We start from the raw sequence: 16,820 nt of genomic DNA on the forward strand, positions 1-16,820 counted from the left end.
GTATTTATACCCCTCCATCTTCCACCCCTTCTCACTCACGGTGTCAACTTTTCGTTTCAGGCCATTCTCATGGCTGACACACTCTCCCTCTGAAAGTCACTTGCCAGACACTGTTTTCACATTTGAAATGGCTTTACTTTTGAAGTGATGGGCTTTGATCCGCCGAGGATGCCCCTCGGAATTCTGGGTAACTGCTAATACTGCTGCGTTAAATGGATGTTTTAAGAATTCTCACGGCATGTCGATAAAATATGAAGCTTTGTCACTTAAATGCTGATTGATGAGGTGGGCTATAAGTTAAATCCCATGTCTTCTAGTCACACCTGCCGCTGCAACACTGTTGACTTGTTTTGTCTGCTGGAAACATCATCCATCACATTGTTTTATCATTTTGTTATTTTTCAAAATCACCTCGCGTGGAATCGAACATTCCCTGACACTGCTCCAGGAAGGAAAAAGAGCTGCGTTGCCACCTTGATCCCCAACAACGGCTCAGTTTCAACATTTAGGGCCCTATCTTGTGAATAGTGCCGTCCTGTGCGCCCATGGGAATGATGGTCTTTAACTTTAGATTCATTTGAAATAATGCACACAGCAGACTCGCTAATCATGAAAGTACTGTAGCGCGACACTTTTATCCAAAGCGACTTACAATTGCTATTGGCTTACATGTCAGAGGTCGCACGCCTCAATGAAACTGTTTTTTTTTCTTAGTTTAAGGGCGCATTATGTATTTTCCTGTGTTTAGTATTAGGCCTACATTCCTTTGGGATGAATAAATCCATCTTAACTTTTAGTGCAATTATTTAGATATTACTACACATCTATTACATTGTAATCCTTCAAAAACTCTCATTATGATCTTTGACGATCAATTTAAGATTTTAGTCAAACATCCACATTAATTCTAAAAGGCCCTTTAGTATTTTAGCTTGCCATGCCTCTGTCAAATAAAGACATCCAAATGCAGTATTATGCTACAATAGAATTTATTTCAGTTGTGTCTGATTCCTATCTCAGTTCCTTTAGGAGGCAGTAATTAAGAGAGAAGACTCTTTTTACTTTTATAAACTTAATGTTTATTCGTATATACATGAATATATTAATCTATAACCAAGAAAGGAGTGAATGTACAATGCAAAACAAAATACTTATATACAAATCAATAAATAAACAAATACATAACCAAGGACAGTTTTGTATTCTAGGTTTTGTGTTCTTGGGGAAAGTTGGAAAAGTAAAAGAAAGAAGAGACTGCAGAAAAAGTTTTGAAATCCTTTTGTCAATATGGAAAATGGCACCCGAGCACAGTTCAGGGGAACAAAACAAAACATAAAACTAAAACTAAAAAAAACACACACCACACCAGCTGGTTTCCAGTTTTTTTTCTTGTAAACACAGCCTATTTGTTCAAACTCGCACAGAATCAGATCAAATCACGAATGGTACGTCATGGTCAACTCGGGCTACGATGACACACAAACCATTCCGACATCAAGCTCATCAGTACGTAAAACGCTTGCCGGGTCTGGAAATTCACTTAAAAGTTCCACTCATATGCACAATGTTTACGTTCTCATGGAACACAAACACACTTTACACTGTTGCAGAAACACTGCCGTTACTGTGTTCAACCGGGAAAACAAGTTATCACTGGAAAAGGGAACAGACATTTTAATTACAGGCCCGATAATATGACAGTTTTTATTCCAACCAAACCCCACAGAGAAAGAACTTATGCTGCATTCAAGGTATGTTTTGAAAAGGGACAAGTTGCTTTAGGAAATTAATGAGCCTTTTTTTTATATGAAACTATCTATTTGTGAGGTGTGGGTTTTTAAACATTTCACATCTTCAGTTTTAATAAATGGTAAATGTGTCTTTTTCAATAATCTGTAAATCGATGACTACAACAGATATCACTCAGCTTCGAATGATTGTGGATCAGCTGCAGCTAAATGGCTATGTCAGTGTAAACAAAAGTACGATAGATTTGCTTTTCATCCATATAGTCTATAGTCAATTTGTGACATCAAGTAGGATATACCAAAACACTTTTTTACAGGCACAGCATTGAAGATCCTGCAAAAGTTGCTATGAAAGAATGGAGAAACTCTAACATACCAAAAAAGTCTTTAAAAAGGCTTCACACTGCGGTTTGTCACTGCTCCGTTGGATTTTCACCACAGATATAGCTTTTAAATAGTTCCTTAAATAATTCCTCAAATTTGGCCATAAAGGCAGCAAAAATATCTCAAAGTTTGGTGTAAAATATTCAGCACCAGCAGGAGAAAATATATCCAGCAATATTCAATCAGTTAACATTTTTTGTAAACATCATAAAGTCTTGATGAGGAGTGCAGGATCAGAACTTCACATACTCACTTCAATCATCAACTAAACTACTGTTTCAGTCCAGAAATATTATTAAAGTTAGAGATATTCTTTGTTTCCTTCACATAATTCAAGTTTGGTTGGAATAAAAACCTGGTTTATGGTTACAAACTGCTGGTTTTAATGGCAGAGGCGCTCCAGTTTGGAATATTTGCAAATTTGTCATTGTATTTGATCCTGAAAGACATTAAAAAGTAAAAAATAGGAGGATAAATTCATGAAAGTGGGGTTTCTACAATAGCTTCATCTAAAACTCCTGACAAACATCTTTGCTTCAAGTTTCTTGGACGACAGTCTAATTCTCCAATGGGAACTTCTTTTTTTTTTTTCATAGTGTTCTCACCCTTTTTTTGTTTTCCAGAAAAATGCGACAACAGTAAACATACAAACTACATTTTCTTTTTCACTGTGAAAGGCAGAGGACTCATCTGTCTGTAACCCTTTATCGCTGTCTTTGTTATTTTTGGCACATGTGAGGTCAAGCCCATTGCCTTCGCTGCTCGCTAACAAGACGAGCGAAGGGCGGATGCTCACCACAACACCATTAAGGGGGAACGAGACATTATTTTTTGTTGATCACAGTGCTCGACATGTTGCGCCGATCAACAGGCAGAGAGGGCAGAGTGAACGGGTCAAAGGTCACAGTGTTCAACAGAGAGAGGACTTCACGCCACAGTGTCACGAACAACATCCACGACAGCCAGACAACGTGCCTCCTGACACTCGTTACCATATTGCTTTCGCAGGTTGTTTTGGGGGGCGCTTCATTCATTTGATCGTTAAGAGAATTTTGAACATCATGCAGGTGAAAATAACAAAAAAGGCAATACATGGCTGCAGTGCAATGCAGGAAAATTTAGTGTTCTGCTGAACTCAAAAATCCAACCTTTGACATCCACTCATGAAGTGTTTTTGGTGAATCCACTTTCCCTTAATTAGTCATTTCCTACATTTCCCAGGATGCTATACGACAGCACAACAGAACGGGTGTAACATTTTTTGGTGTTGATCAAACTGACTGTTTGCTCAACCTCCCTCCCAAACAGCATCATAGCTTCCAAACCTCAGCTCGGTAAGGCAGTGCAAGCTTTGGATTTCTCCACATGTTGAAGCAGTTAACATGGAGTTGTAGTGACAGTGGTACTCTGAATTTAAACAGTTTAAAATGTGGTACCTTTTATAAGCCTTTCCAACACACAAAGCGAAAGTGTCAGAAATGCATCTGTTCTAACAGTAGCTGCAAACATTAGCATGTCCGGCTAACCAAGCCAAGGAGCACATCATTACAGGGTACGTTAAACAAAAAAGCCCTGTTCACCACTAACACATTCACTGTAGTATTTCCGAAACAGGTCCTTGATGCTATATAGCATATTTATATTTCAATAAAACAGATATGTTGTGAACATTGTGTGCAACAGAGAAGTACGGTGCAGAATCAAGAAAAGAAGCCTTTTAAAACTTTGCTTTGTAGTTGTAGTTGAAATGTAACTTTGTATTTATGGGAAACATAAACTCCCAAATGGAAAGTGCATCACCAAAAACTACAAAACAAAGGGTTTTAGGTTGAATTTTTCCTTTAAAGAAACAGATCATGGACAGCACAGAGAGGACTGGGCTCCTACACACAACCTCATTCAAGACTCAAAATACTATGTTTCTGTATTTTGACAATTTTTGGACTATTTTTCCATATTTGGAAATAATCAAAATCCATCTTTTCCCCACTAAAGTGTGAGAGAGCCCAGAGAGGAAAGACTGCTGTCGTCACCGGCACGTAAAACCACAGTTGACACGCAAGAAAACGTCCTGCAGGATAAATCAGCAGGACTCGAGGGGTGATCTGCAACACACATGGCACATTTGGACAATGGTTACTAATGGTTATGAAGGATGAGCTGCCATGTTGGAAAAACTAAACCACTAAACCAGTGTCCACCACTTCCGTGCACCGGTCCAGGGTTAAACCAAAATATCAGTTTGCTGTTACAGAAAATGTTGAATATTGTTTTGTGTGGTGATAAAGGTCCTCACTGACCATAGCCAGAAACAAACCTGTGAATCTGATTTATTCTTAATGGTTGTATACCAGAGTTTCTCTCCTGCAGTATTTTGGGAACACAAGAAGATGGTACATCTCAATGGGATTATCCTAATCTAAAATAATAAATATGAATGGGTGCAGTAGGCCAGCCTCCACTGAGAGCTGCTCAGTCAGCTTTTAGTGCATTAGAAGGTCAAAGCCTTGTTTCAAATGAATAAATGTTGAAGAAGGTTGCAGGATTAAGAAATAAAATATTAATTAGTGTCACTCTTATACAAGGTAATTGAAAATTATGAGAACTTAACATCATAATTTGACTTGATGTGTTTTTATTTTTGTCATTTATTACTTTTTAACAATTTTTTTCATATCCTGGCAGAAATGGGCTTCCACATGGTCGACTTGTTTTAGAGATTAATCATAATTTTCTGAAAACAGCAAACATGACATCAAAACGTCTCACTCAGCACGTAAGAACAGATGCTTCTGTTGTCTTCCAAAATGGCGGCCGGAAGCAGAGAAAGCAGTGAAGTGCAGCTCGAACAACATCTTCAGAAGGATGATTATTAGCAGCACCATGTCAGAGCGGAGAGATGCAAAAAGATGTACAAATCAAAAGTGTTGATATCGTGAGAAGTCTATTAACAAAATCTCATGGTCCTTTTCAAAAGAATATTCTGCACAGTTGGTGTTAATTGATATATACACTGTTTTTTTGTTTGTTTTCAGCTCACTTTTTCTTCTCTCTGGGACGTTTTCTGTCCCAGTCAAGTGCGACTGAAGGACTGCCACATCCTTCACGGTGTAGTGGTTACAATTCATACAATTCATTAATAACAACAGAAAAGAAAGAAAACAGTGGCATGTGATGGATTGACACCATTTTCAGACTACTTGACCTTTTGTTTTTTTGTAATATGGCAGCGTTCAGAAGTTAAAAGAGTTCACATCCCTCCATGTCAGCGTCGCTGGTATTAAAATGCTGAAACAAGCCCCAGCGTCCAAGAGTGTCGAGCGAAACGTCCAGTGCTGCACTCCAAGAAACACTGTCGACATCAGGAACCCCCCGCTGAGAGACGGTAAAGGCAGCGGTACACTCACAACATAAGTTCCCTGAAGAAATACAAACACATTCGAACACCCAGCTGTTACACACATCTGTGTTTACTCACTGTGAATTCATATTGTTTGTTTATGTACACTCCATGAAGGAGGGGCGTGCATGAGGACTGAAAAGTAAAAGACGCGGATGAAGGCTGCCGAGGGAATCTGGGTTTTTATAGATAGTTTTAACGAAGGTGCAAAATTCCTCACGGGAACAAAAGGCTTGAACAAAAATCTTTAAGAGCTGATCGAGCCATGTTCAGGTGTAAACAAAAAGTAATGGACCAGGAAACTAAATGGATCTGCTTCTCCACAAGCCGATACAACCAGTTACGCGTCTCACACCGAGTGGAGGCTGGCACAGAGTTCGACTAGTTCAGCCACCGAGCAGCGGTGCCCGGCACCAACTCAGCTGTATGTTTTTCCCCACAAACGTGTCCTTCTACTGCCAAGAACTTTTTCACAAGTGGAAATTTCCTGCGACAAACTCTGCCTTTTAACGTCCTTGGAGGGTCCTGATGACACGACAGCTGTTACTAAGCGCTAAGGTGCTCCTCTGCTTTCTGCTAATCCACAGAAAGATTCCTTGGTCATTTATCTCATCTCCTCTGGCATCTCAGTCTTTGTCCAAACCAAAACTCAGATACTTCAGGTTAGTTTGCCTCCAACAGACCCGAATAGAAATATTTCTTCTGAGGAGGAGTGGAGACCAGAGAGGGATTCAGGGGGTGGAGGGGAGGCAGGTTAGTGGTGCGTTTCTCCTCAGAAGATCCCTTTAGCGATTTTCAGTCCCTTCTGTTTCATGCGAGGCAGCGTCGAACTGGCCACGTTCTTGGCCCGCACCGGCCGGGCCAAGCCGCGCTTTTTCAGCACAAAGTCGTAGTTGGCAGTGGAGTTCATGGCGTAGAAAACATTGGCATTGTCTGGGATCCGAAGCTCTACAGAATGAGAAACAACACGTAGTCAAGCAAAACAAATCTGGTAAAAATCTTTTTGTGTAGGAGAGAAATGAAGAGAAAATTAATCAAAAGAATAAGATCATCATGATTTATCTTTCAGTGACCAAATACTGGATATTCAGTATGTTCTACGCAATAAGAAAAAAAGATTACAAGATAATAATTTGTGTGCACAAGTTATCTGGGGGCACAGTAAACATAATGTTATTCACTATTAAAACTGAAAACATCATTTTACGGAAAAGCACTGTACAGCATTGCCTGTCCTTTGTCAGGGAGGAAATGAAAATACCACAATCTTAATTTATCTTTATTTTAGTTGGTAGCGGTTCAAATACAAACACGGCTGCACCAAACAATTATTTTTTAAATCAATTAACATTACAGTTATTTTTTTCGATTACAGGCTTTTTACTCTACAGTTCTACGGGAGAGAGAGAGAAACTGCTTAATAAATAACATCTGCAAACGACTTTACCTGAACCTGACCAGCGTTATTTTGACATGTTTATTATTAAGAAATGTCTCTCTTCCTGTCTCTGAATGTCTGCAGATCTTTGTTGAGATTAATGGTCAGACAGTGTGTGTTTTTAGTTTTTACCTTTGTCCTCAGAGATTTTCTGCATCAGCTCATAGTCCTCAGCCTTCTCTCGCTCCAGGTTGTGTTTGATCATGGCTTTCCTGATGACGGCTGGAGTCTTGTCTTGACTCGTCACCTGAGTCAAGGGATAAACATCAAAGCCTTGTAACTGTGTCAGAATCAAACCACCTGTAATCTCTACAGTTATGCTGTATCAGCATGTTTATAAGACATAAAAATTATATTTCTTTCCTGCTCTTTAAAATTTCTTTCTTAAATCCGAAAAGTGGTAAAAACTCCACTTTAGCCAGAGAGGCAGAAAACCAAAATCTCAGATGTAATATACATTCCGGTATATTCCTGTAAAAGTGTCTAATTTAAAAAATATCTCACTTTTCCTCCTGAAATAAAGTTGAAAGAGTTGTATGAGCGATCCCAAAATCCGGCTGACTTTTTTTTTCTCCCTTGTTAATAAACAAGTTGATTAGAATTTGATCCGCATTCATAAACCTATGGACACTAATTTTCATTTCCCTGAGGAAATTCAGGGGAATCCAATCACATGTTTACTGGCAGCTCTTACAGAGGTGTGTCAAGTAAGCCAGAGACTCTTTCGAATGTCCTTCAGAACATTTCAAAGTGAAAGCTCTCAATAAACTCAACATGAAGCATTGCTGCAAAAATGTTCTTGCTCTTTTATTTTGGAGGCACAATCACTTAAGAGGAAGTGATTATGTGAGTTGTTGTCATCACTGAGATCTATTTCAGCATCAACCGCTATCAATTTACTTTTCTTTTTTTTTTCTGCTATCAAAGCAATCTGGCCGCGGGGCCCCAGGCCAGAAGTAGCCCGGGGACCCCTGCCATACATTATGTTTTTTCTGTGTTTTCATTCTAATTATCTGCTAATAGCTGCGTAAGATTCACCCAATAATTTTACAGCCTATTATCTAAGAGAAGAAGAAATCTTTTTTATTTAGTTTCCTTGTTGATTTGACAGCTTATTTCTTGTGATAAGATTGTGATATTTTATGCTCGTTGGCTCTAAAAAGACTTATTTTGATGGACTCACCAGGATGCTCTTGTACATGTTGCCATTCTCCACGTCCAGGCTGACCCTGATGATGCAGCAGTCGTCCACCTGCTGGTTGTACAGCGGCAGAGACAGAGTCGAGTAGTTCGACACCGCAGACACCGAGCGTTTGTGTGAGCGGGAGGCTGACAGCGGGGTGGAGCAGGAGACGGAGGAGGAGGAGGCGCTGCTGGAGCCGGAGGCCGAACCGGAGGTGTCCAGAGACGACAGAGACGTACACTCCCAGAACTGAACAGGAGAGCAGAGGAGGTAGTGAGGACTATTTTTATTATCAATGAATCTGTCCGTTTACTTTTTGATTTAACGGTGTGCTATAACTTTTCTTTTTCTTTGAAAAGTAAAGTCTATTTGTGGATGTCATCAGGGTTACCTCTCCAAGATTTTTGACAGAAAGTCTGTGTTACAAACTGGAGGTTTAACGAGTTTAAAGGATGTGGGCGTTTACCAGGTCTAACCATGAGATTTAGTTGCATTGTGGGGAAGATCCAGTGATTTTCAAGCTTAACCTATACTAGGGACTAAAAGTCAGGATATCTCAGCCTCTGCTGCTACGTTTTTATCACTATTTAACCTCTCTCTTGCATGTCTCAAATCTTCATGTAAATAAAATACTAAACTGCTTCTCTTTAATAGCTCAATCATTTAAGTTGTAAAATGTTCGAAAATGAAATTTCCATCAAAATGTTACATGTTAATTTACAGGTTTTGTTAGAGCAACAGTCCAAAACCCAAAGACATTCAATTTACAATATTATAAAACAAAAACACTCACTATATTTTAGATGCTGGAACCAAATATTGTTTAGTAATTCTGCTTGATACATTTTATGAAGCAGTTTGTTAGCTTGTTGGCTTGCTAACTTGAATGATCTCATCTATGAACTCAAGTATTGGGATGCAGATGACTCTAGATTTGAGTTTATAATCTCTGGACCATTAATGTCTTTAAACCTTTTAATGGGTATGCATCCATCCAATTATTATTGAGATATTTAACTTTGGACCCAGAAGCACTCAGGAGGATATATATTTATAGTTAAACATTGCTAATATTTTGCCATACTGGCATCTATAAACATGCCTGATCGAGTTTTCAGGATAAAAATGCTAATTAAAAAAATAAGACTTACCGTTGATGCTGTATCCGCTGCTGGAGCTTCTCTCCCCAAAGCAGAGACGGTAAGTTTCACTGAAGGCGTCGACGTCTAGAGAGTGAGAGAGAGAGGATAGAAGCCATCAACAAACAACCACACAGGTGAGCATGTAGCACTGGTATTTCATTGGCTGCAAAGAGTCATTTAACCTTGTGTGGTTAAATATGGAATGAAGACAACATGACAATGTCAATCAAACATATACACTTACCAGTACTTCAAATTTACCACTTCTCACATCTATATGCAACTCAACTAGAAGCAACCTTACCGTTAACCTTGATTATATTTTTGACAAAGTGTATATTTTGGATTTTGTGGATTTTGGATATAATACCTTCACACTGGTAAAGTTTTGCAGTGACTTCTCTATCCCGTCTTTCTTCCTTACTTTTCTCTCATGTCCCTCCGGGGAATCGGACAGGAAGCTGGCGTTCACATCCTCCAGGTCTGAACCGCTGGAGCTGACGGAGGTGACGCTGAGGGCGTCGCCGCTGTCCCCCCCGCCTCCTTGGTACGGCCTGTAGTGTGAGTGGTCGAACGACTTGGAATGAGAACCCGGGGCGCTGCTACAGCCGGCCTCAGTCAACTGCCGGCTGGACACGACATAAAGGGGGGAGAGTCATTGGTGGTTGAGCTTCAAACAGTCTGGAGAAAAACGACTATAAGATTATCATATATGATTATTAAGTGATTTGTAATAAATTTGGACACAACTGAAAGATCATAAAATGTTTGTCTCTCTCTCTCTTAGCAGCTCATTATGCATCTCACTTTTGATCAAATCACTTACTCGCTCCAGCGTTTCATGATTCCTCCGTTCTTCTTGGCTCTGAGCGTGTTGCTGGCCGACTCTGACAGAGGCTCGATCTCACAGGACAGATTGTAGCTGCAGGAACAGGAAGTCAGGACAATGACAACATTTCGCCCAATTCATTACCCAGAAATCCAGCACGGGTATGTCAGTGAACAGAAAATGACCCTGAGTGCTGGATAATCACTTCATTTTAATTACGACACAAGTAAGTCCAGCTTTCTCTAAAAGGCGACAAACTGAATCTGCTCTTCATTATTTTGAATTTAATGTGGAAAAATAAAAACTCTGCTGTGTCAAAATCTGTAGGAATGGGTAAATTTTCTTATAACCTAATAATCTGAATCTGCAACATAACTAGTAACTAAAGCTTCAAAATAAATATAGTGGAGTAGAAGTATAAAGAACTTTATACTTCTACTTCTATAGTTAGTATAAAGAACTTTATACTTCTACCCAGTAAATGTACTTCATTACTTTCATCACTAGAGTGGGAGGAGAGTGAGGTCAATTTCTGTTTGTCTTTGGCAGAGTTTAAATATTCTGACTAACCTCTCTGCCTCGCTGAGTTTCTCCACGCCTGCGAACCACTCTCTGAAGTGGCTGTCCTGAGTGAAACTGTAGTTGTTGGAGGCCAACTGGAGCAGTTTGATCTGAGCGATGACCTCAAACTCCTGCAAAGAAAGGGATTTAATTGTCAGATTTTCATTTGCCAGATTAGTTTTGATCTGTTTGTCTGTTCTGAGCTGAAAGATGATTTCTATAAGACACTGTGCTTTTGTAAATCTTTCCTTCTTTGAGGTTTTTCAGATCATTACAGCCAAACAAGAACATTTCATTCACCTTTCTCCTCTTCTCGAAGTTGATCAGACCACCCTGCAAAAGGACATAAAAAAATTAAAACCTGCAAGGGAGGGTAATAAAACTTAAACTAAACATATCACAGTAAGAACACATCAGGGGTCTGACCTCAGTGTAATCCTTCATGGCAGTGTCCATCATCACCAGGTCCGTCAGAAAGGTCCCCAGGTAAGGAATCGTCCCCTGCATCACTCCCTGTTCACAGAGGGACAGAGGGACCATCGGTGGAGGCAAACATGAGAAAACAACTCTTCAGAGACATTTTGTTTTGGAGGTACAAAGAAAACGACACTTTTTTTAAGTTAGAGAGGCACAGAAATCAGACAAAATCATGTTTTACAGGTAAAATAAAAGTCGCTGACTACAGCTGCATATTTACCTAACAAACTTTAATACTTTTTTACATTTAGATGATGAATGTAATGTGTCTATAATTGTTTCAGATGAATGGATTTCACCACTAGGACGAACTGCAGTGACTTCATTGTGCCACTAGATGGGGCTGTTGGCTCATTGCTCAGTGTTGCAAGGCAGCAGCCAGACTGAGTAGGAATGTGTATGTGTGACTATGTGAAGCTGAGCAGTGTGGTGAACAAAGTCTTCCATAAATAAATAAAGTTTGGATAAACAATTCCCTCCGTTGTTTTAGTTTGTGGACTCACCAGGTCTCTTTGCTGCTGGTGTCTCCTCTGAGCTCGTTTGGGGTTGATTTCCAAAGTGGCGAACTTGGAGGTGCCCTCCTGCAGAATAAGACAGTATGTCTAAGTTAAATACACAAAGAAATGAACTGCAATTATTTCAGTTCGGTGCACAAGTCTCCCACATTTCACCTACAGGCCTTTATAACTTGCATGCAACCCAAACACATCTAAATAAGAAGCAGCAGCAGAAGCAAGGTTTCATTTTCCAGTGTCAGTTATCACTACAGTTAATTTGTCTAAGTACTGTAGTGCAGCTAAAGAACAGTTTATGCTTTTGTCAACAATGCCTAATCTCTAACTATAAAAAATATATCTGCATGTCTCAGTGTGTCAGGTGTGACAGAGGGCAGCACAACTTGAATAAAAGTGAAAAAACTCCTCCACACGGTCAAGTTCGTTTATAGCGTATTATTTATGATATTTCAGTAAACACAACCGATAGGTTGCGTAAACCAAAACTGTTTAAATAAGTTTACTTCATTTTAGTCCCCGGGGTTAAACTACAATTATGCTTGATTTTGTAGTCTCCAAACCCGAGCACAGTCATCTGGGTTATTTGACACATCTCCTCCTTAACCACAGAATATATTAACAATAACTGTTTTCACTGGCTGAGTTGCACTAACCATGACGATAAACAGATTTTAAAACTGACGGGAGTGCCCCTTAAATTTTGAAATTATAGCAATGGATTTGTGTAAAAAACTAACTAAATGATTTATTTCCATAACACACAGGATCACACACATCTGGTGAGCATCCAATGCATGCAGCTGGCCTGGATGTTAAAGAGAATGAGGCCAAGCATTCAGGTCTCTGGGGTTATCAAGTGCGAGCCTCCCTTCATGGATGTTTTGTTGAACTCAGTCTGAAATACTTTCAAAATACTCAAGAGTGAATTCTGGCATACATTTAACCTGCTGGAGTATTAAATGTAAATATATTTGGCCCTAAAAGTGCATCAAAGTAGATAAAAAAAGTGTTTTTACGAAACGTTAATTTAGTTTTCTGATGTATAAAAAGGTACTTCTATAATTACAAACAGATTTTCATGCTGACTGTTCTTCAAGTAACCTCAAAGACAAAGTGGGAGGAAATCCACCTCTTGGCACTCCCAGTCACATTCCTAAGAGGCCTTCTGCAGTCGTTGTAACTCGAGCTGAGCGAGTCAAGTGGCACAGCCTGGCCTGAGCAGATAGAGCGAGAGAGCAGCAACGCCCCGAGGTTTTCTCATCAGATCAGAGCCATTATCTACACCTGCCAAAGGTTTCCTCCTCCGTTTGACGTCAGCGGGGAATCCCTCAGAGGACGCCAAGGGTGTTCACTGACTCTTACATCATCAAACTACTCAGGTTTATAAATAGGTGAAAACACATTCACCATCTCTTTATTTTGACACACTGAAAAGATATTTGTGTGAATGGGAAGAAACATCAACGTGCAATACACCTCAGAGAGTGGTCAGTGAGTTACAGATCACAAATATCACTGGATCACTTTGATACTGAAGAAAACTTAAAAACATGATGATTCTCAGGCAACTTCTGGACTTATAAGGAGTCTTTTTTTTATGATTTATAAATGGATGCTTATAGACATGCACATCAGAGATAATGATATCCTTTAAAATATCCTTTAAATACAGTATGTGTATCATGTCTGTGTGGCTGATTTTGACATAAATGGCAATCAGTTTGTTTGTTGAAGCTAAAATGGACAATTTTTATCAGTCGAATCACTTCATTTTGTTGCCATTGAAATTTGACTCATTATGCAACATGTAGATTTGTGGTCTCACTTCCTGTTTAGTCACATTTCTCTGAGTGTCAGCTCCTGCTGTCCTTGTACTGAGTGCGTCAGTACGAGCTGCAAAACACTCAGAAGGTGTCAACGACTGTCTGCATTAAACTCTGTAAATGAAAATAATAATGACAGCAATCTGTCAGCTGCGCGGAGTCCACCCAGGACATCACGAGTAATATATGGATTCTGTGATCCAAGAACATGGTACAAGGTGTTCTGCCCTGCAGGATGTTTCTCTGGATGTTCCTCTGCAGCTGTCATTAGGTAGATGTGAGGAAGTCTACCGATGAGACGCGTCACCAAGCCATACATCCTGCTGCCATCTGTTCAGCTGCCATGCACAGATATTATAGAGCTCAACTGTGAGTTTCTGGAAGTGAAAATCCCATTTATACTCTAAATTGAAAAGCTATGATATTAACAAAACTGTGATTTCTGGTCCTGCAGAAGCTACAAGTCTGTATGATATCAACCTTGTTTTAAGAATAACTTGTTTATTTGCGATCTCATGGAGAAGTACTACACTACCCAAAATCCTAAAGGGTAACAGCAACATCTCTGATTGATGTTAGCTAGCTGTCACCATGGAAATGTTTACCGCACCTGCGAAAGCGAACCTGTGAAAGGCTGGTGAGCTACTTATTTACACACTTACAGCAGGTTTAGCTAGTAAGTTACTGTTACCACTGAACTCTACGATCATTTATGTTACGTTTAGCACAGAGCAGCCATGATTGCCCTTTCTGACATGCTGCATTTGTTTAAGAGAGTCTTTAGGGAGTAAAAACAAATACTTCAATATCAAGATATAATGTTACAGTAATGTGAGGATCTGTATTGGTGCTTTAAGAGACACTTTCAAAATAAATTGTAGTGTTAATATGATGGTCAAATAAGTAGAATGATGATTTTATTGAGCTCGATTTTGATCACGCAGCATTTAAGACCAGGAAACGATAACATTTAGGATTTATAATATGTTGTTATTAGGTATTAGTTAGTTAATTATATATTATTACTATACAAGCAACGATTTAAAAAAAAAATCTTATACAGTATGCGGTATGTGAGTGAAGCTGTTTTTTGTTACCGCTATTTTCACAAGGAAAATGTCTGCTATTGTTTTTATTTAAAGTCACTATTAATATACATATGTGCTTGTTTAAGGATTTAACTTTGTCTGTGTGTATTGTTGCCATGACTGACCTTCACCAGCAGCTCTCGGCTGAGGGAGTAGTTGTTGTCATCTGAGAAGATCTCGGACAGCTCGCGGAAAGTACGGAAACTCTCCCTGTGAACAGACACAGAGGTCATTGCATAAAGAAACAATCAAAGACCCCCAACACCCCTCTGCCTTCAACAATATTCAACCATGCATATATACAACAACATCCTGTAAATGGAGCACACTGCTGTTAATCCAAGACTGGAAAGTTACCGTGACACTTCCTCCCACGTCCTCTTCAGGCGGTGGATGGCGTTGCATTGCAGGGCGGAGAGGATGGCTCGTAATGAGGAGAAGTTCTTTAGGATCCGACACTCCTGAACACAACAGGAACAATTATCCAGTCAGAAACAGACACAGCCAACTGTGCTACAACTGTTATTTGTTTTTCTCCTGTCCACAGAGCTTCAGAAATATAAAATATCACTATAAAGTCTCATTTCAAAGTGAAAATAAACCGACAGTGGTTCCTCACCCGAGCCACGTCTATCCACCTCTCCACCAGCCTGGCTCTCTGGTTGGGCTTCAGCGTCGGGTTGCTCAGGCAGGTGGTGATTACACAGTTGGTGACGGAGTTGAACTGGGCCACAGTGGCTCTGATGGTGGGAGCAAGGTGCTCCTTCCCCTTTTTATCCCTCTGAGACCAGATCCCCCCCAGGCAGTGGTAGGGAACCACCTTCTTAAACAGATCCTGGACAGAGAGATGTGAAACATTAACGAAACAGTGTGAATACATAGTTTAAATACTTTATTTTAAGGATGTGACTATAAAAAAAGCTTTCGAGAAGCTTTTGGGGGCAAAGGAGGGCAAAGAGGGCCTTGCAAAAAGATTCTATGGGAGATTTTGGAGCTTGACACAAACTGGAAGGGAGTCTATCTCAGCAGTGTTGCATCGAGTTTGACCAATTCTTTTTTACTCCTGTGAATCCCCCAACTTTATGGGTATGCAATACTAATGGAAGGAGTGCCTATTCCAGTACTTTCGAATGTGGTGGATTCAAGGAACATGAATTTGGTAGTTTTCTGCATCAAAAATGTTAATGTTTAAAAAGCTGTTTGGCATCAGACTCTCAAATTCAGTGAGGCCTGTTGAACACCAAAACTTCTTTAAACGCACCAGGAGGTTATTAGAACAGTCCAAGCTGAAACTGCATCAAGGAAAAGTAACTCTGACAAAAGAAATGATGGATTAGCAATCTCAGGTCTCTGCTAACAGATTTTCATATACAGTACTGAAATACCCTGAAACTTACAGCTGCCTGAAATGTTGGAAACCAGTCAGAAAATTCATGATAAGCTTTGGAATCAATTGATCAATGTGTGAGTTGAGGTGAATTGACTGAGGTTTGTTTAACCTGATATCATCAGTTAATTGTTTCTGTAAAGGTGAAACAATTTATTAATAAATCGATTAGTTAATTAGTTGATCAACAGAAAAATGATTGGCAACTATTTTGGTAATAGATTAATCATTTTATGTCATTAAGCTGCACAATGTGCTGCTTTTCCTTGTCTAGTCTGTAAACTGAATATATTTGTGTTGATGTTCAGACAAAATAGGACATTTGAAGAGGTCAGCTTGGGCTTCAGGAAATTAAGGGCATTTGTTCACTTTCACTTCACTATTAATAGTTGAAAAAATAGAACTGGAAGTTTAGTCAACAACAAAAATAATCACTAGTTGCAGAATGTAAAAACGTGACCTACTTTACCTTTTATTGATTTGAATGCTAAACTGTTTGGGGAACTCTAGAGATAAGTGACTGTGGAACTACATCTGTTGATAAGGGAAAGGGAAACCATCCTCACCGCGTCCATGAGCGTGAACTGCTCTGCCACCATGATGGGGTCAAACGACAGGAAACTAAAAGCAGGAAGCTCGTCCTCAAAGCCACTCTCTTCCTGCGTAGCAAAAGGGCAGCCGATGTGTTCCCCTGAAGAGATGAAAAAAAAAAACATTTTCACAACACTGCCTCAACCTGAGCTCAACTTAAACACAGATCCTGTACTTCTGTTTCAACACCTCATCCTTTCTTTGACCTTGGTGTTTGTCATTTTACTCCCCCCCCCCCCCCCCCCCCCGATTTC

At 39.7% G+C, this 16,820-nt stretch overlaps 1 protein-coding gene and 1 long non-coding RNA gene across 6 annotated transcripts in view; one reads left to right on the forward strand and one right to left on the reverse strand.

Annotated features, from left to right (window-relative positions):
* Positions 1-1,055: 1,055 nt before the first annotated feature.
* Positions 1,056-16,820, reverse strand: part of LOC123959645 (ral guanine nucleotide dissociation stimulator-like) — a 69,645-nt gene continuing 53,880 nt past the window's right edge. For 3 of the 4 annotated variants that reach the window (XM_046033818.1, XM_046033817.1, XM_046033814.1), the window contains exons 5-18: positions 16,542-16,666; positions 15,208-15,423; positions 14,946-15,049; positions 14,714-14,798; positions 11,666-11,743; positions 11,112-11,198; positions 10,986-11,018; positions 10,695-10,816; positions 10,122-10,217; positions 9,666-9,924; positions 9,305-9,379; positions 8,154-8,402; positions 7,103-7,217; positions 1,056-6,480 (exon numbers count right to left, since the gene is read on the reverse strand). In XM_046033818.1, the coding sequence (XP_045889774.1) occupies positions 6,305-6,480; positions 7,103-7,217; positions 8,154-8,402; positions 9,305-9,379; positions 9,666-9,924; positions 10,122-10,217; positions 10,695-10,816; positions 10,986-11,018; positions 11,112-11,198; positions 11,666-11,743; positions 14,714-14,798; positions 14,946-15,049; positions 15,208-15,423; positions 16,542-16,666 (1,820 nt within the window). In that variant the 3' untranslated portion in view covers positions 1,056-6,304. The remainder of the gene's footprint in view (positions 6,481-7,102; positions 7,218-8,153; positions 8,403-9,304; positions 9,380-9,665; positions 9,925-10,121; positions 10,218-10,694; positions 10,817-10,985; positions 11,019-11,111; positions 11,199-11,665; positions 11,744-14,713; positions 14,799-14,945; positions 15,050-15,207; positions 15,424-16,541; positions 16,667-16,820) is intronic. The other variant, XM_046033815.1, reaches the window with a different exon arrangement.
* On the forward strand, positions 8,142-11,631 carry LOC123959646. 2 transcript variants are annotated; one of them, XR_006822358.1, is made up of 4 exons: positions 8,142-10,350; positions 10,674-11,058; positions 11,151-11,277; positions 11,447-11,631. It is a non-coding gene; the product is annotated as an uncharacterized LOC123959646 (long non-coding RNA). The 2 variants fall into 2 exon arrangements; XR_006822357.1 differs by having other exon boundaries at positions 8,142-11,058.

Source organism: Micropterus dolomieu, linkage group LG21 (genome assembly GCF_021292245.1).
Source record: "Micropterus dolomieu isolate WLL.071019.BEF.003 ecotype Adirondacks linkage group LG21, ASM2129224v1, whole genome shotgun sequence".
NCBI lineage: Eukaryota > Metazoa > Chordata > Actinopteri > Centrarchiformes > Centrarchidae > Micropterus > Micropterus dolomieu.